General features: G+C 38.0%; 1 protein-coding gene across 4 annotated transcripts in view; it reads left to right on the forward strand.

Moving 5' to 3' along the window:
* ptprfa (protein tyrosine phosphatase receptor type Fa) overlaps positions 1-21,097 on the forward strand; it is a 244,962-nt gene that overhangs the window by 114,777 nt on the left and 109,088 nt on the right. For all 4 annotated transcript variants that reach the window (XM_053499332.1, XM_053499336.1, XM_053499333.1 and 1 more), the window contains exons 3-4: positions 9,773-9,918; positions 10,735-10,876. In XM_053499332.1, the coding sequence (XP_053355307.1) occupies positions 9,773-9,918; positions 10,735-10,876 (288 nt within the window). The remainder of the gene's footprint in view (positions 1-9,772; positions 9,919-10,734; positions 10,877-21,097) is intronic.

Here is a 21,097-nt window from a genome sequence, read left to right on the forward strand (position 1 = left end):
CGCTGTTGGGCCCTTGAGCAAGGCCCTTAACCCTGTCTGCTCCAGGGGCGCCGTAAAAATGGCTGACCCTGCGCTCTGACCCCTGCCTACTAACAAGAATGATGTGAATGTGATATTTAATGTTAATGTGTGTCAGTGTTTTGTGGGGTTAATGTTATGGGTGATTGGTGTATTTTAAGCAGGAAGCGAACAGTAATTACTCAAAATTGATGCCTTGCTGAAAGGAGGAAAAATTGATGGGAATAAGAAGCTAAGCAACTTTAACAAGTGAGTCAGAACATGCCCAAAAAACATCTGGTCTTTTGGGGTGTTCCCAGGATGCAGTGGTTACTATCTATCAAAGAATGATCCAAGGAAGGACAACCGGTCACTCATTGATTCGGTTGGGGAGCATGGGCTAGCTTGTCATTCCTGATCCCACAGACGTGTTACTGTAGCACAAATTGATAAAAAAAAATGATGGTGGCTATGAGAGACAGTTGTCAGAACACAGTGCATCACAGAAGTTGACCATGGAGCAATGTGGCCTGATCTAATGAATCATGTTTTCTATCACATCATGTGGGTGGACAGGCTTGTGTGTCACTTACCTAGATGCATTATGGGAAGAAGGATGCACTGTGGGAGGAAGGCAAGCAAACAGGGTTAGTGTGATGTTCTAGTCAATGTTCTGCTAGGAAACCTTGGGCTCTGGCATTTATGTACAGTAAATGTTACTTAGAACTACATGTATGACCTACCAGAAATTGCTACAGACTAAGTAAACCCGTTCATAGTAACAGTTTTCCTTCATGCCAGTGGCTGTTTTTTTTTTTTTTTAAACAGGGTAATGTGTTCTGCCACACTGCATGGCTGTTCAGGATTGGTTTGAGAAACACGACAAAGAGTTCAAGTAGTTGACTTGGTGTCTAATTTCTCAGATTTGAATCCAATCTAGTATCAGTGGGATGTGTTAACAAACAAGCCTGACCCATGGGGTCCCCACCTTGCAACTTATAGGACTTAAAGGATCTGCTGCTATTGCCTTGGTGCCAGCTACCACAAGACTGCATACACAATATTAGGCAGGTGGTTTTAAGGTTATAGCTGATTTATGTATATATATGTATGTTTCTTACCAGAAGAGTTCAGTGATCCAAAAATTATCAGCTAAGGTGTCAAAATCATGAAAGTGACATTTTATATTTTTAATATATTTTTTTAAAGTCATAAATAAACTAAACCTATTTGTTCTGAAATCCATAACAGAAATACATTAGGCCTAGTTTTCTTTTTTTTTTCCCCCCCTCCAGGATGGATGATCATGATATTACTGGGAAATGCTCGAGGGAAATCATAATATATCATCAGCGTATCAACATACAAAAAAATGGAGTATAAACAGAGAAATATTATTTACAGAGGTGGAAAGTGATAAAGTATATGACTCAGTGATATGTGTGTATTTATTAATATAGTGTATATTTTTATTGGTAGTGGTGGTGTTATTAATAACTTTATATATGGCATTATTGTTCTTGATGCTGCCAGTAAAGCTACATTGAATTTAATAGAATGAGACAGAGAGAGCTAGAGAGAGTGAGAGAGAAGAAATAAGGGAGGTAGAAGAAAAAAGATATATACAGAAGAATAAGAAAGAGAGAGAGTGAGAGAGAGAGAAAGGAGGGAAATAGATCTGTAGCTTTATAAATTGTGAATATTGTGAATGAATGACAGCATGGACTTCATTGTGTCTTTATTCTGCCTCTTTAGGCAGCGCTGTTACTGCCATGTCCATTTCAATGCAAAAGAAGTGATTTCGCTCTGCCTGTGTCTCGTCGTCCTTTCTTCTCTCTTCCCTTCTTGTGAATTATTCAACAATGCAGCATATTTCATTTTAAGGAGTTAATATTCCTCTCACTTTAGGGTAGCTCTCAGGACGCACACATATCAGTACTGCACATGAGCTCAGCATTGTCATGTTTGCTCTTAAGCTTTTCTGCCATTTTGAAGAGATTCAGTCATACTGTATATTTAAACAGCAGCAGCAGTAAAAAAGTGGTTGTAGTGGATCTGATCAAAATGCCAACCATAATAAGAATTATTGTACCATCGTGTATTAATCAATTTGTGCCTTGTGATGGTTAGGGGCTGCACTTTCACCCTGTTATATACTGTAAAGTAAAGAGAATCAGACACATCATATCAGATTTAGTATAGTCTAATTGTTTACTGTTGTTGCTTGTAAGTATTTTGTCCTCTCAGTCATTGACTCATCGTCTATACCGCTTTATCCTGGAGTCTATCCCAGGGCATGAGGTGGAGTACACCCTGGACAAGGTGCCATTTCATCGCACGGCACACATTTAGACAAATACACACACTCACACACTTTGGGAACGCCAATAAACCTAATCTGCATGTCTTTGGACTGTGAGTGGAAACCGGAGTACCCGGATGAATCCCGCCAAGCAGAGAGGACATACAAACTCCATGCACACAGAGGCGGGAATTGAACCCGGACTCTGGAGGTGCAAGGCAACAATGCTGACCACTACGCCACTGTGCCGCCTTCAGCTGTTCAGTAGAAGCTGAAAAGAAAGTAAAAACTGAAACTACAGTATGAGTTCATCCAATTGCTTCTCCTCCGGTAAAACAGATTAAAGGTTTAAAGATCGTTACACTCAAAGAAATCAATGTTATGGCTTGTTTCTTAAGACGTGACGGCAGTTAACTAGGCATATGTTTTAGATGTGCATGTTTACCTGTTAAATTAAATATACCATGTAACAAGAATTTAAAAGGTGAAACTTGATATTCAGACCTGATAACACTGACAGCTGAACTGACAAATAAAAGGGACGTCTAATAGCAAAACACTTAGACATTCTTCCAGCCACAGTCAACCTGTTGCTCTCCAGCAATTCACTCAAAACCTTTTGCTGTGTTATCAGATTATATAATCAGATTGCCATTGAATGACTTCACAATGTCTGCCAGGAGGTGAAAAATCCATATTAGTGCCTTCATAAAAATGTTATCAAAACATCTTCTTTCCTTCCCTCTTCTGTATTTTTTAACCCATCCATTACCATGTTGGTAAACTTATACTAATCAGGCTGACCATACACTGTGAAACCAATCCTGTAGATTTGCAACAACTGCAAAAGATACCAGGCTGTAAAACTGCAGCTCTACTATAATTGTCCTATGACATTAGTTCTGTAATATTATTGCTATAATAATAATGCAAGCCTGGCAATACTGCATAATGATGCTCTCTTTAATAGCACAGCTTTTTCTTTTATTTCTTTTTTTTGTAAAAGCACAATAAAGGATATTACATTACAACAGATAAATTAACTTTTTAATGCTAATTATAATGTATGCTATAAATAAAATGCTTATAAAGTTAGGCTGATTTAAGCATTAAGTTAGTGGTTTTCTTAAAAAAGGCAGCATACTGTCTTCGTCAGTTTCTAGTTGCTCTATTTATCTACAATGAGAGAGGCTGAACTAAAAAAGGCCATTTGCTTTCAGTACTAGCGCATGGGGCAGAGATGAATCTGTGCACCAGAGTTGCCAGTGAAGAAAATTGGGGTTGGCTGGCTCTCCAGTACTCTATAAGATTGCTTGATCAAGGAAATATTACCTCGGAAAAATACAGTATGCCTGTACTGTACCTGAATTGTAATGCTTATGCGTCCTTCCACGTTTAAAAAAAAAAAAAACTGCACACAGATGAATATACATGTGCATTTTGCAATCTGTTTATATATGTCAGTACATTATATATTTAATGATAACACTGTATATTAGTATACATATATACATGTATACATACATATGTACAAAAATGCAGTTGTGACAACTATTAACATGCCCTGTGAACATACCAGGAAAAAAGATTCACGGAGTATAAGTGATAATTATAAGGTGAACACAACAACTCAACAAAGACAACTACAACAAAAGCCTGACAATGAGATACACACTTAAATTGTGGTGCTAACAAGGTTTAATTCTACACAAGTGAAAGTGACTTGGCATTTGACTTGATTATAAACACAACCCCCACACCACCACACCCCTCAAACCTTTGTTTTGTATCATAAGCCACACAGTGACCTATGAATCGTTAAGCATGAAAACGCCATACGTAAGGCATGAACCGTGAGAAACAGGTGCACAAGATGACAGATGATCAGGCTGGTGATCAGGCTGGTGATTTGTACTGTTGATGCTGAATGCTGAATGGTTGGAAAGATGAGAGGGGAAATGAGGTTGCTACAGAGATTGTTAAATAAACAACAAATCTGTACTTTTACACGCTTTTTTTTACACAGAATGTAAAACATAAGTGTTTCAGATTCTTTAAATTAATATACATAATGTAATTTAGAATATAAAGAAATTATAGGTGGCTCAAGACAGCTTTTGCCCCGTGCATGCTGGATAGATAGATAGACTGTCCATTTTTGCTCATGCCAGCTTTTCTGCAGTTGTGTGAGTATGCTAGAGGAGAGTGTTTAAAATGCCCCACAATTTTCCTACCATTAGTCAGGGCATTAGAATAGAAGAGAATATTCAATTATTTGTCACATGTACTTTACAGCACATAGGGTTAAGGGCCTTGCTCAAGGGCTCAACAGTGGCAACTTGGCGATGCTGGGGCTCGAACCCCCAACCTACCCACTGAGCCACCACTGCCCATTACCAGAGATGTGTTGTGACAACATACCTTCATGCACAAAAAAATTTATTGAGTGGGCGACACTGCAAAAACTAGGTAGTCCTACATGTTTCATGTCCTTGAACAAATTCTTGCCGTAAAGATGATTCTTCAGAATGTTCCCTCATTTAAGCATTACTTTCAAAGTTGCTGCATTAGCTTCTGCGGTTTGGATCCAAAAAATGGTTTAGCTTTCAATACTGTGCTTTTCAAAGTAAAAATTGCATATATAAATACTTCCACTTAATAGTGTCATCAGACAGACATCCAAACTCCAAATGTCTGTGATCAAGCCAACCGCATTAACATCTTTCAAGCACTTCTTTATGTTCTCAGACACTCGCTTGTACTGCTAAGGCAGAGCTGTTTCAGTAAAATATCACAGCGTAGACATGCTTATCATGGCTCTGAATGTTCATGCAGTCAGTGAAAGGACAAATTTTCAATGACTAAAAAAAGTCTGATTATCCAACGAGGCTTATAATTTAAAAAAATTCTCCATTATTCCCAATTCCAAGTCTCAGACATGTTGCTAACATCTGTAGGTCATTATCTTGTGAAGAGAAGTCAGAAATAATCTCAGATACATTCTGCTACTTCAGTGCCTGTATTGAAAGGGTATCAGTATTGGAGCACACTGTTTGAAATACAAAAATTACTGGATATAGCCATTTTTTTATGATGGTGGATGTTCAAGGGGCAGCACAGTGGTGTAGTTGTTAGCACTGTCACCTTGCACATCCAGAGTCTGGGTTTGAATCCCGGCCAACCTCAATTCTCCTCTCTGGAGTTCTCCCTGTGCTTGGTGGGTTTCCTTCAGGTCCTCCGGTTTCCTCCCACAGTCCAAAAACCTGCTCATTTGCATTCTCAGATTGCCTGTAGTGTGTGAATAAGTGTATGTTTGTGTGTCCTGCAATGGATTGGCACCCTGTCCAGGGTGTACCCCGCCCCGTGCCCTAAGTCTCCTGGGATAGGTTCCAGGCCCCTGAGACCCTGAATACAGGATAAAGCGGTATAGATGATGAGTGAGTAGATGTCCCGCGCTATACTACAGTATGTGTACTGGAGGAACGCATTTAGTCATCCTAGACATACAATTCTGGGTTATACTAGGCTGTACAGTACATCCTGGAATGTATGTCATTAGACTTTACTTACAACTGTACTGGGCCATTATTAATAGTACTGGATGTCATGTGCTTAATATTGTAAAACATTCCAGACTCTGTTTAGGAAGAACTCTGTTTTGCTACTAGACATGCTGCATTGTCTGAACATTACTTATTGTAATAATTATTAATGTTGGACAGTTAATAAAACAGATATTAAATAGAGCAAAACTCTACTTGTTAAGTAGTACTGGATGCCCTGGAGCGACCTTAACAGTACTGATCATCCAAGGATATATGCAATACATATGTGGTGTATGACCAAAAGTATATGGACACCTGATCACAACCAAAAGGGGCCTTCTTGCTACAAACTTATAAATAGACTAGCAGAGCCTGCAGAAAGTAGAAGGGAGACATACATACAGTACAGTAGGAGGGTGGGCAGCTTTATATTAATTTCAATGATTTGGAATGGAATGGTCAGTAATCAGGTGTCTGTGTACTTTTGGTGACATAATGTAGTACTCAACATCTAAGACTGTAGTACTGGACTGTATTTAATGTATCTTTACTGTATTTTTGTATAGACTAAAATCAGGCCATTTTTATGATACTAATGCGTCCTAAAAAATAATATTAAAAGCCAGATCGTGTTACCAACATTGATATTCCCTTTAAAGATAAAGCATGTTTAAGTATTTACACTTCACTTTCATACATTTATGGCCGAGTAATGATGGCTTTGATAAAAATTTAAGTACTGCATTGGGAGCCTTCAGCCCTAAATCGCAGATTTCTTTAAAATATACAAAATGAAAGTGCATGTTGCACTTAATTTCATCTCGAGCTATAATATTAAGTGTGTGTGCATATGTGAAAATGTGGGATTCAGAGAATAATCAAATCATGAGGAAGGTTCATATCAGCCTGCTCACTGCTCTCGATAGTGACAAGTTCATCCACAATATACACAATATTCAAACATATTATTACAAAGAGAGCAAAGGTAAGAGCAAAGCATTGTGTTCCCAGCAGCTACTTTTCTGTTTAATATTCTAAAGAGGTGCAGTAAAATGACATTATCATCGGCTCTTTAGCCAAACACAACCAGTTATGAGGGAACTGGAACACACGCTTGCTATGCCATTTATTCCAGACATTATGTTTCCGTCTCACTTCATCACTTTTTTTTCCCCGTTCAGGTTGCCTTATAAGCAGGTAGGCGAATTTAAAAGCAGTAGTGAATAATTAATGTATGGCTTTGTCCTGCTGGGTCCTCCTGGATAGGGTTTTTAGAAAAAAATATTGGTATTTTCACATCATATTGTAGTCCACTGCTACCTGAAAACGAAAAAGCACCTGGTGCACAATTGAGATTGAAGAGATTATGTTCCGTTTCAATATGCACCATTATGAGTCCAGAATGTGCAGTGTTGAGGACTTTTAGTAATTTGATTGATTCCATAAATTCTTTATTTTCATTGTACAGGGTACACACGATTAGGTGTCATTCCTTAATGGGCAGTGGTCGCTTAGTGTGTTACGGCTCTGTTACTGATCAAAAGGCCGGCGGTTTAAGCCTCAGCTCTAACCCTAACCCTAACCTTGGGCCCTTGAGCAATGCCCTTAACCCTGTCTGTTCCAGGGGTGACGTATAACCACTGACTCTGCACTCTGACACCAGCTAACTAACAAAGCTGGGGAGAATAAATTTCACTATGCAGTAATGTATATGTGACGAATAAAGGCTTAACTTAACTTAAGGTGCATAAAAATATAATAAAAAGAGTAAAGGATAAACATAAATATAAAAGACTTATTATAAGAAAGTAATATGTAATTTAGATATCTAAGCAGCCTTAATATTGCATAATGGAACACTGAGTTCTGGCAAGCTTGTTCTCTTAAGGCGTAAATATTACACTTACTTTAACTTTAATACAGATGTGCTGTGCTGTTAGTATGTGAGATATCGCAGTCATATATGTGGAGTAGAGTGCAGTGCAAAACCTTATCCCTGGGCCGGTGATAGCTCTGTGAGCGGTTATGTAAGATGCCAGTGTGCTGCTTTTTTGTTTGTTGTTCTTCACTACTTTAATGGAGCAGCTACAGTATAATGAGGTGATAATAAGATTGTGTGCTTAGCTATGAGTCATTCCGTGTGTGTGTGTGTGTGTGTGTGTGTCGTAAATGGCTGTTGATGACATCATTACTGCACAGTGCCATAAAGAGAAATGAGTGGTGAAAAGCAGGCGCAAAAACTTAAAGAGAACAACAGAAATGTCAAAATGTTCAAACAAAGAGAGAAGCAAGTGTATATTACTGTATGGATGCTTATTGTAACACAGAGGTAATCAGTGGAGAATGTGTAAATGTGTTTGTGTGTGTATGTACACCCATTGCATTCCTAGAGTTTCAGACCTCAGGTGGGTGGAAATTTGTTTGGGTTGCTATATGAAGTTTAAAACAGGTCATATAGTGCAATAATAGTATGCTGTGATGAATTCTTTACACAGGAGCAGTTCATGGTGAACAGTTTAACTAGAACCAAGGTTTGTCATGCATATATTAATGATCAGTGGAAAATGAAGGTCCCAATTTGAATAACAACCCTTATTACATTGTAGCAACAGTGTTATTACATTGTAGTTACTAGTGAATGGATGTTTACGTTGTCATGCATACGGAAATGCCTGTTTTTTCTGATAGTGTCACTTTTAGGCTGCTTTTACATATGAAATTGTTAGTCTATTTAAACTTTTAGTGTTTTCCTTTTTCATACAAATTTTGTACAGGTGAAAACACAGTCACCTACACTCCAAAAACAACCGGTTCGAGATCATCTAAGCGAGTTGGTCACATTCACCTTGAACTGACATGCCATGTATTTTAGAAAGTGAGAATAAAAAGTAAATGCTGGATGCATACACAAAATGTTTTACATTTATCATTTATGTAATTACCTCTTAATTTATTGTTCTCTATTGCTGGAAAATGTTGTGGTTTTTACACTCAAATGCTATGCTCACCTTTCACCTCTGACACCATTTTTCTCTTCAGTACGTGAAAGATTTTTAACAAAACCTTTTGAACCATACACATCCCCCAGCCTTTTTGTCTTTTTTTTCCTGTGATTTAATTATAATGAGTGTGAAACTAAACCAGCCAAGTAGCAAGTAAACAAAAGAACTGCTGTGTGAAAATGTTCTGATTAATTCGAGAGAATTCTTACAGTTAAGAGCATCAAAGCAAAATAAACCATCAACAAAATAAATCATGTCCTTGTAGTTTTCTTCCCAGAAATATTTATGAAACATTAAAAAGACACAAGACTGTGTACTTAATGCAAAAAGAAAAGAAAAAACTATGCTCCAGTATGCAAATGAATTAAAGGGGGCAAGAGGGTGTAGGGCTGGGGGTGTTTTGTTTTTTTTCCTCATCTGCATATTCATAGAATTCAGATTTCCTTATTAAGTTTTAAAGTGTAGGTGTCTGTCCTTTCCTGAGTTTTCTAATTACTTAGAACTAGCCTTATGCGTAAGCATATGTCTTGAAGACTAACAGTTAAAGCTTCTGTAGAACATATTTGCCTGCGATCGTCTGAGAGGATGCTGCTACTGTATTTTCTATTTTGTATAATTCTTTAAAAGTGTTCGCTCATAAATGTTCCAGTCATCAAGTCTTTGGTCTGAGTGTTTAAAAGCAGTGGGAGCAATAGAGCTGAAGATTGGCATCCTGCTTTCTTAGTGATGTCGGTTGTGATGTTTCTGCTGATAAATCTAAGTTTGAGAACTTGACAAGTGAAAATATTATTGGAAATGTGACCTGCTTTATCTTCTTAAACTTGATATAAAGAACATTTTTAGATCAGTCAGGCCCTACTTAGTGGTTGACAGATATGTGTATTTGACTATGGTTTAGTAAACATCTCTCTCTCTTTCTGTTTAAGGCATGCCCAGCTTTATTAAGTCTCCAGAGGATCAGACTGGCATTTCTGGAGGCGTTGCATCTTTCGTGTGCCAGGCAGTTGGCGAGCCCAAACCACGCATCACATGGATGAAGAAGGGCAAGAAAGTCAGCTCACAGCGCTTTGAGGTGTGTGTGTGTGTGTGTGTGTGTGTGTGAGTTGTTAATATCTTCATGCCTATGTCTATTGTAAATATCCATATCTATATCTATCTGTGCTAATGCGTCTGTAAGAATAGTGACACGAGACATCTTAAGCTGTGGTTTCGAATGATGTTACTGGAAAAGCTCATGAATATCCAGCCAGCATACTGTATTATTAAACCGCTGAATAGCATTGCTGCAGGAGAAACCACATTAAAGCTGTCAGGCATTCATTTGGTTACGAAGCATGCAACGAAAATAATATTCATCCCTGAGGTTAGTACTGCTTTAGAAATTTCAGTTGTATATTTCAGTAGAACTCACAATGTAAAGATACAGTAAAGAAAGGTGTTATTAATATACTGTCTATCTTTAAAGCTGAATTCATGCCTGGATGGAATCTGATATTATACGCACAGTTTAATAAGACTTCTGTGACAATACTTTGACAGAGTCATGTAAGGAACCAGCGCAACAAAAAAGTGAAAATGTTGCTTAATATTTCAAGGACACTTGAAGTGTTAATGCAGTGTTAATGTTAGAGCGAGCTATAAGCTGCGTGATCAGTGTGGCACGTACTGTTTCTATTCGCTTAAGGTTAAAAATTGAAACGATAGTATGCGCCGCTGTTAAAATGTTTTCTGAAAGAATGAATGAATAAACGAATGAATGAACAAATAACACAATCATAATGCAATAAAATCTAAGGCGTTGTGACGCAACATACAGTACAGTAGGTATGTATTGGAATGCTACTGAAAGGGAAATTGTCTGAAGCGCTTGTGTGTATGTGTGTATCAGGTGATTGAATTTGATGATGGCTCGGGGTCAGTGTTAAGGATCCAGCCTTTGAGGACACACCGAGACGAGGCAATCTACGAGTGCACAGCCACTAACAGCATGGGGGAAATTAACACCAGTGCCAAGCTCACTGTCCTGGAAGGTAGTACGCAGTTTATCATTTCTCTCTCTCTCTCTCTCTTATTCGCTCTCTAGTTCTCTTACTTTATCTTTGTCTCTTTCATTACTTCCACTCCCTAACTTCATTGTGTCTCTTAAGTTTAAAAAGGGAACAATGCAATTTTTCATTTGACCTCGATCATAATAAACACATTTCTCAAAAAGCCTTCATTGTTAACAGTGCTGAGGTATGTTGACTTTTTCCATTAATCTTTTTCTTGTTTGTTTGTTTCACTCCACACCTTATTGTGTTTGCATGTACTGTAATCACCAATGAACGCACAAAACAGTTTGGACTGGAAATGAAAATGTAAGCATATTATGTTTCAATGTAACGTAAGGAGTACCAAAAGTCTTCTTCTTTTTTTTTTGTCGACAGCTCACCAATTTCATAGTAATCGTTTGGGCTTCAGCTTACACCCCCAGTTATTCCCTTTCGTGTACTATACAATGCTACAATTTCCTTCAATTAAACAGTTTGCAAAAAATGCCAGTGTAAGATCCAAGACAGAAAGCAAGTGTAAACAAATTGAATGCAGTTTTCACTCTGACCGCCATCATTAATTCAAAATGATGATTGCAACTTCATTTCGGAGTAAAATCTAATTAAATGGATGTTGCTTCTATAATGATTGATCATTTCTCTCTATTGCAGAGCTTGAGCCAACCCCTAATGCTTATCTGTTATTTTTTGTGAATACTAATATTATTATTCCATCCTAACTGATGATAAGAGATGCTGAAAATTAATGCTAATTATCTGACATGCATTGTTAAAGCTGGGCCAGTAATCAGAATAAATGAAAATCTAAAACAAAAAAGGGAAACCAAGGTATTAACTGTCAGCTCTCTATGTTTGTACATGTAAGTAGACAGAAACAATAAAAGGCAGTTAGATCTGCCGTAGTATTTGTGTATTTCTTGGACAGTGTATGCTCAGTCTGTTGTGTCTGTGGAGGGGCTCGGAATGAATTAGCCAAACAGCCTCAAATAAACCACACATGATTGAAAATCTAGAAGGTGTTAGCTAAGTGGATGAACAAGGGGAAAAAAAAATTTCTATTCATGCCTTAAGTTAGATGGGATTTCTGCTCGAATGGCTTAACAAACCAAAAACATTCTTCTAAAACTGGCCTGGACTGAAAGCACATTCTAACAGGGAATTAAATATTGATAATGCCTAAAAAAAATTAACCTCACCTCGCCCTGCGTGCCTCCTGACCAATATACAGACATTGTTTTTGCAACATGTCAATGGATTTATTTGATTACTGTTTACCAGAGGCTGATGTACTCGGTGCTCGCTAAAGTGCAGCCGAATAAATGATGTCTAGTTGCTAAGTGACATTGCGCTGCAGGTTCATCATCACACACCCATTGGTGCTAAACCACTAGATTCCGAGCTCATTTGAAAGTGCAACATATTAGACGAGGAAGTGTATAATGTCCCCCCTTTGGACATTAGACATTAGGAGGAGTAACCAAGTCGACTAATGCACCACTAGACCACTGACAGAGAGATAATCGTGCTCGTACACACCCTGGAGCCTAAGTGCATTATGAGTTTTAAATGGTGATCATGACTGTAATAGCATTTGCAGCTGTGTAAGTGTGTGTGTGTGTGTGTGTGTGTGTGTGTGTGTGTGTGTGTGTGTGTGTGTGATATTTAATTTGTTTAGCAGCATTCCATATGTCTGTTTACACTTACAGGATTACAGCTTTATGTTACACACACACACACACACACACAATGTCTGAATTTCAGTGGCTGACAGAGCCCTACTTCTTGCTGAACTCATCATTACTCATCACTCTCTCTCTCTCTCTCTCTCTCTCTTGCACATTAACTACAAACAGGAATTATGCACTATTTGCAAAAACATGAAAAGCAGGTAAATATTTTACATATGTAACTTTATTATTAATTTTTTTGTGTGCGTAATAAAGAAAGTGCAGTGTGTCTACATTGTTTCTATACACATTTATAGCAGGCATTGTTTACAAACATTTTGTTTGTTCAAACATTTTCATTGTTTTTAGTGTGTTTTTCTATTTTCTGTTCAAGTATAATGTGCATTTAAGCAACTAAGCAATTTGTGCAACTAAGCAATTTGCAATACACAGTTTACTGTCTACTTTTTAGTATGCACAGTAGTTCTGTTTTTCATGTTTAATTATTTTCGCGTATTTATTTGTAATTAACGTCAAGGAGAATTAAACTATTCAGTCATCAAAATGTTATCGTGCACTGTTCTTCCCCAGCACACAAACACTCACGCGACTGCTAGACACAGAGATTGAATGGCACCCACTGTGTGTGTGTCTGTGTGTGTGTGTGTGTGTGTGTGTGTGTGTGGACCATTACGGAATGATCCTGGATGATTCAATCTGTGCAATCTGATCCAAACCCAGGGAAGGACCTTTAGTCAGTAGGAACATGCGGTGCAGAAGGCGCGTTAGTGGAGAGTGATGGAGTCTTGATGAGTGATGCAGTGAGAACAGTAGCTGGTAGTGCACTCAGATCATCACACTCAGCTGTCGATTAGTAGAGCACTACTGCAGTGTGTTTACTCGCTAAAGCTCCTGTGCGAGGTTTATGGCCTTAATATCTGCTCAGGGCATACAGTGTACTCGCGCAGCAGAATGCAGACGCAGCATGTTTACCTGCTGACATCTCCGCCTGGCACTCGTGTGTGTTTGTGTCATTAACCCTGAAGACTGGGCTCAAATACATCAATAACCACAACATCAGGCCTGTAAATTCAGGAAGAAGAAATGGGTTTATAACCACGCATTACGTTACTGTCCTCGACAACGTTCTTGGCGAACTTTCATTCATCTTTAGAAGCTGTTTTATCCTGACTAAGGATGGAGTAGTTCCGAAATCTCTCCTGGGAACAATGAGGATTCACACACACATACACATATGCACTTTCACTCACTTCTTCACACCTGGAGGCAATCATGAAGCCAATCTGTTTATGTGCACGTTTTAAAAAGCGCCAGGAAAGCAGAGAACCCAAAGGAAACCCGCACAGGCATGGTAAGGACATGCCAAAATCCTACAGAGCTCAGGAATAAACCCAGGAGCTGTGAGGCAGCAACAACAATCTGCTGCACTGTTTGTTGAATAATCACTCAAAATACTATAAGCCATGACATGTTCTGTTTTCCGATGTAGTCCTAGATGTTTGTGTTTTGCAATAACTGTCCAAATTGCACAGAACTATTAGACCTAAAAATTAATTTAGACCTAAAAAAAATTTACCGTATCTGCCTGTTTGTAGGATACTTGAGTAAAGTGTACAATTGTGCGTGTGGTAGGATTCTAAGGTTGTTTGACTTCCCAAAATTAGCATTTCTCAGACAAGAATTTATGGATTTATTTAGTTGAACAAAGTTGTCAATAGTTTAAATATTTTCGCTATGTCTCTGCCCTCTTTAACCACTGCCCTTTAAAACACCTTGCCCTGCTTACCCCGCCCTCAAGCGTGAGCCCTTAGATCATGTAGTCGGCATCTTTTGGCTGGAAGACTGCTGACGCTGTTGGCAGGCGCTGCGCTTATGAGTATTGAATGAAATAATAAAACCTGAATGTTTCCAAGTCGGAGCTAAGTGCATTGTTTTCTTTTAATTATCTGTGTGATAGCCGGTGACCAGCATTTGTTGTTATAGTGGTAGTTTTGTTTCAATCCAGTGGACTCAATCTCTGTGATGGGACACATCAGAGCGCAAATTGTATACAACAATGAGGTCCTTAGAGAGTAGTTGTATACACTGATAGTCTATTGTACACATTATTGAAATCCATTGTATACATTAATAAGACTGAGATTAGGCAAGACTGCATTTACTCTTTATATCCTGTGTATAACAGTTAGGGTAATTAAATGCATTATAATAAAAAAATTGATACAATATACTGTAAATGACACTGATGCCTAGCGCTTGATGTTCATATACTGTATGTGTGTATACACAGTGTATATATTTGTGCATGTTTTTAATGTGTCCAGTGCAAGAGAAGCAAGTGTAAAAGCAGCGCCGATGAAGCTAAGAAATGCCAAGCAATAACGATTGAGACAAAAGTGAAAATAATTGAGGGAATGGAGCGACCTGAAAAGATAGCAGCCATCGCTTGTTCCTTTAACACTAATCGTTCACCCATCAGCACGATCTCGGAAAACACTGGACTGTGCACAGTATATATAGTCAACCCAAAAAGAAATCTCTAACTGAAGATTAATCAACTGATTATCAAAAGCCATATTTGCTATCCAAACTGTTAAGTCAGCTTCATTTACAGGACATTTGTTTACGAACTGCATGTTGGGTTTCGCAATCAGGTAATGATTATACACATCCAGATTACAGATCATATCAAGTATTTACAGCTGCTTATTAAAATAATTCACCTAATAGACCTGTTTATAGAAAGATTGACATACTGTACTGGCAATGTAATGCACATCTTAACATGCCTCCTAGTTCAGCTTTCAAGGCTCTTTATGATTTACAAAATGTTGAAACATGGAATTTGGAGTTGTAACCTGAGACAAGGATGCTTTTTTTTTATTATCACAGACAATTCGATGGACAGGCACGTAATCACACATGGTGTTACAGGAAACCAAACGATGCCCAGGTGGTGTGATGTGGCCAATAAAGTCCACTATTTTATTATAACAGCACATTCAGAAGTGTTTTATTTCTTTATACCGCAGCAATTTGCTAATGATTACTCCTGTAATAAAGTGTCATGCACTTGAACTGTTTACTCGTACATTTAATTTAAATCTATGCTGAATAAACTCTTATGTAAGGAAAAAACTTATAGTCTGTTGATTTTAGTCTTCTATATGTTATATGCTATGTACATGCAAGCACATTAATATAAATTTCCATCAGGGGTCTATGTGGTACAGCCAGAAATAATGATTGTAAATGTCTTTTGAAGAAACATTCCAACATGATGTCAAGGGTTGACATGTGAGTGTGTGGTTTCAGGGCTTAAGGCTTGAGTGCGGGTGGATTTCAGGGATTTTCGCATGTGAGACAGCTACTTTATGCTGATGACAGCATGTCCTGTATGAGCACTCTAACACTGAGCTGTTTAAGTAGAGTTAACCCCGAACTTAGATTAGAGTGAGACAGTTACATTTAGGAATATACTGGAACGGCCGGAGCAGGTACGAGTATAAAGGTGAGAACAGTGCTAGAGGGTCACACACAGGATTCTGTTTATTTGTGTGATTATATGAAAACAAAAGTAGATTTATAAAGCTAATGAGAAGTCATATGTGTCATTTCAAGTCAGGTATTGAGTTGCACATGTCAGTATAGTGCTATAGCTAGTTGAGTGCGGTGGGTGAAATGTATCAAATCTTCAATTTTAGCAAAAATCCTGATCTTTGAGAAAGTTTTACAATGCTATAAAATACTTTACTGAGGAATGTCCAAGCTGTTTACTTCAGTTGTGAAAAAAAAACTGAAAAGCACGTTGCTGTTAAAGAGGTTTTTAGGGGTAAGAGGGAATTCCTGGTGTCAAAATTAGTCTGAGGTTCCTCTTTCTTATTACATCATTATCATTAAGTCTTTATTTCAATAATATAAAAATAGGATTTCAACAGAGTTTCGGGAGGCCCACTTACAAGAAAATTTGCACTGGCCGTATCTCAGGAACCGTTATAGGGATGTATAACTCAAATCACCCAAAATGCAACTTGAGTTCTGATTTGGTGTGCAGGGTCACATATGATGAAGGTTGTAAGTGACTGATATGGTTTCATTACTTTATGATGATCAACAGTCTCCATAATGATAAGATTATGAAAGTGTTTTGCAAATGTGAGGACATTTGGCCAATCCTTTTAATGAGGAAATTACTTGGGAGCTCAGCTTTGCTGTCACGAGCAGGACCTCTAGGGACTGGTGTCACCAGAACTCAGGCAGGTGAGGTAACTGGATTGCCTGGATCAGTTGTCACAGCTGACGGAGACCATCACTGTCCTGTCAGAGTCACCGAAATTGTTGTAAATCCTTCTGGATATGACCAGGTAATTAGATGACAACGGAATCAGGAGACTCAGAGGCAGGGTTCAACAAGCGGAGATAGTTTTATTGTGCGCACATCACTCAGCCTGGGCAATGTAACCCAACATGAGTTGTAACACAATCATTTTATACCAGTCTTACAATTAGATGTCAACACATGAACCATAGGCCAAGAAAAACACCACCAAGGGCAAAAACATGGACAACAAAGTAAACATGGACACTTGTTTAAAATCTAATTAAATCTTAATGATTGTGCCGCCACATCTAATGTATAATAAATCTTATAGGAAATTAAAAATAAATCCCTCCGACACGAGGGTTAATGTTTAAGTTATGTACTGGAGAAGCATTATTTGTCTACACTCAAATGACAGACCATGGAAATTCCCCACGCAGGTAGAATTACAACCATTCTGCCTGGAGTAAGTCCTCATATAGTGTTCCCTCACCTGTACACATGCTTGTGTATGTGAAGTGTATGAATCTGTCAAGCTTTATTGTTTCGAGGACATGTCTCGCTGTCGTGTCCTATATGCGATGGTGTGTTTGTGTGCATGTTTGTATGTGGGTGTGTTTATGTTGTTACCTGGTTACAGACGCAGAGATTGTGTTACTTGAATGAGCACACAACACCGCAGGCGTCTCTCATTCACTGACACTGAGCTGCTCTACGGGAGGAGCCTGTCTGTCTCTATTCAGACACGCACACACACACACACACACGCACGCACGCACACACATACACACACATACACAAAATGGCACTTGTAGCAAGATGTAGTAGTATACAGTGGTACCTTGGGATATGAATTTAATCCGTTCTGGAGGCAAGTTCTTAGGGCAAAATTTTGTATCGAGAAAAAATATGTAACTAATGTACTGTAAATGCAGATAATCTGTTTCTGCCACCCAAAATATTTCCAATATTGCCAATTTCCAACACTATTATCATATATTTGCAATCAAAAATTTTCAGAAATGTAATTAATTAAAATATGAAATAAATAGACATTAAACCTCACTTAACCTTAATTTACGGTATGATTTCGCTTTAAAAATCTTCCTTCTACCATCTTTAATATCTTGAGACCCATGGTGCTATGTCTTTATGAAAGCTTGCCTGTCCTTTTACTTCCGCAAAGATGTTTTGAATGGCTCCTGGACATACACACAACTTAGCCGGTGTTCGGGTTTGGCTCGGTTCGGTCGCTCACAAGCTGTAAATGCTCCGCAACCGAGGCAAATTTCTTGCTAAATTTCGGTTCTTAAATTGAAAATTTTGAAGGCGTCATATGCTGAGGTACCACTGTAGTAATATGAAAAGCAGTATTTTATGCCTATTGTTTACTGTATCTGCTACCAAATGCTAATTGTAGCATGCCTGTATTATATTTAGGGTTAGCTTAACAGTGTGCTTAGTGCTACTGTAGTCTACTGGAAAAGTGACTCAGCACTTTTGTTATTTTTTTGGAAACAAAGGTAAATAATCTAGTAATTACACTATTAATGAAAGCATATCCAGAACCCATCTGTGTAGTGTTGAGTTATGGGTGATGTGACTCAACATGGCTGCTTAATCGCTTGCCTTTTTTTTTTTTTAGATTTGTTTACTGCATTAGCTTAGCTTTGGTGCAAAACTCCATGTTCTCTAAGACATTAGGGATATAAAGCTGTCTGTATCTGATAGCATTGTTCTGTCCATTTGTGCTTTATGAGGAAAGAAGGTCGTTTACTGTGTGATCGCAGATGTGCTGTCAGAAATGATAAGGCCACTTTTATTGTGGACACACTTACACACACACATACACACAGAAAGACACACACACACACAAGTGCATATTTTCCGTCTTTCGCTCTGTCTGTCTCTCAGGTTTTCTTTTGCACGCATTTTGTTTTATTTTATGCTCCATAACTGTCATTCTATCATTATGTTTTGCTCACATACAAATATATATATATATATATATATATATATATATATATATATATATATATGTGTGTGTGTGTGTGTGTGTAATTAGTACATATAGTTGTTTTAAACAGTAGTTAAGTAGTATAAAGTTGTTTCAAACAGTAGTTTTGGTCACCCAGCAGCTTAGCAGACAGTCAAGTGCAGATGAGATTACTCTTTCAAAAAGCCAGAGGCCAAAGTGTAAAGGAAATGCTCCCTGAGATGATAGAAGGCAAAACAGTAAAAGAAAACAGACTTGAAAGTAAAGCCGTCCTCTCTTGGGACATTGTGAGATGCTAAATTATTACTCCACCACAGCTCCATGCTGTAAACTCAGACATCACCGAGTGTTTTGGGTCTTCATTATGAGCATCGGAGTCACATAAGATTACATACAAAGTCAAGGGATAGTTTGTTACACAATAACGTACAAGAACAAACTAATTTGTATATAAAATAACTTGAAATACACCACATGGTTAAAAGTATGTGAACACATGACCACCACTATGACCATATTGTACAGCACGTACATCCAATAAAGGGAAACTGTAAAGCTACAGCAAACAAACACATCCTGTCCAATATTGTGCCTCCAGCTTTATGGCAACAGTAGGATTTCCCTAAACTATTGTCATAAAGCTGGAAGCACAATATTGGATAGGATGTGTTTGTTTGCTGTGGCTTTACAGTTTTCCTTTATTGGAACTAACAAGCCCAAACAGATGCCAGTATGACCATGCTCCTGTGCACAAAGCAAGTGCTATAAAGTCTTGATTGGACAAAGTTGCAGTAAAACAACTCGGATGACCTGCATAGAGCCCTGACCTCAACCCCACTGAACATTACTGGGATGAATTGTAATGCCGGGTTCATCCCAGGTCACTTCACCTGACATCACTGCCTGACCTCACGAATGCTGTTGTGGGTGAATGAACAAATCCCCACAGTCATGCACCAAAATCTAGCATAAAGCCATCTTAGAGGAGTAGTCAGATGTCAGAGGAGTAGGCAAATGTCTTGAGCCACCTATCATTTCTTCATATTAAATAAAATTAAATAGTGTAGATTAAATGAAAAAAAAAAAAAGTTTTACTTTGCCAGACTGCACAGTAAAATTCAAAGCAACCTCAGCAGGCTCATTTCCCCTCTCGTCTGTTTCAACTACTCAGCATTCAGCAACACCAGTACCCTTAATCACCAGCCTTCATGCCTTAAGTTAGATGGTTTTTATTATTGAATGATTTACAGTACAGGTCACTGTGTTTCTTAACAAATAAATAATATTCCTCTGAAACTGGTCAGGTACAGAGACAGCACTGAAATTGAAAGCCAAAACCAGCAAAAGTCCTTAAGGAAGTCTGGAGAACTACTCCTGAAATCTACAATAAAAACTTCATTTAACAATTTTTTTAAAAGTCTGGCTCTTTGGAAGCAAAATATAAAAAAAAATTGCAGGGTGACCCGAGTACTGACTTTTGGACAGTACTTTACATAAAGGGTTATTTAAAAAGCACATATGCCTGTGATCAGTGAAGTGTCCACAAGCTTTTGACCTATGGATCACTGAGTTCCTTTACTTTTTGAAAGCTGATTATACTAATTGCTGTTTTATTTTATTCATCTATCTGTCTATTTCACTCTCTTACCATGAACGTCTCTCCTTTTTTCTTTTCTTGGTACTTTGCAGTGATGTGCTGTGGTAGAAGAAAAACCTTTTTAACTAAAGAGATGTTTGAACAATGAATTTTGAACCAAAGCTAAAAGAAATGCAACCCCACTCATTAATGCCACCACTGTGTAGAAGAATGTCCCTGATAGAATAATGATCCTCATGCTGATTGTAGCAACAACAAAAACGGTCTGTTTTACATGACCTGATTACATATGGGCCTTATGTAATTTGCAACAAAAAATTTGGTGGGGTGCATTTCTCCACTTTACTTTTTTGCCATTTTGGTTTTTACAAGTCTCTCTCTCTTATGTGAAAAACCCCATTGACAAGTCCATTCTATACCAACGTTTGATCTAGATTGCCACATGATAAACACTGCCACATAATGTGATTTGAGGCTTAGCTGAGGAAACATGAAGACTAATCCTACTTGTGTTTGTGCACAGTTTGTGGCTCTGAAGTTTCACCAAGTATGTGAACTATTTGTTAATCCCTGATCAGTTTCTTCTTTTCTCTTTAGC

Source organism: Clarias gariepinus, chromosome 6 (genome assembly GCF_024256425.1).
Source record: "Clarias gariepinus isolate MV-2021 ecotype Netherlands chromosome 6, CGAR_prim_01v2, whole genome shotgun sequence".
In the NCBI taxonomy this organism is placed as follows: Eukaryota; Metazoa; Chordata; class Actinopteri; order Siluriformes; family Clariidae; genus Clarias; species Clarias gariepinus.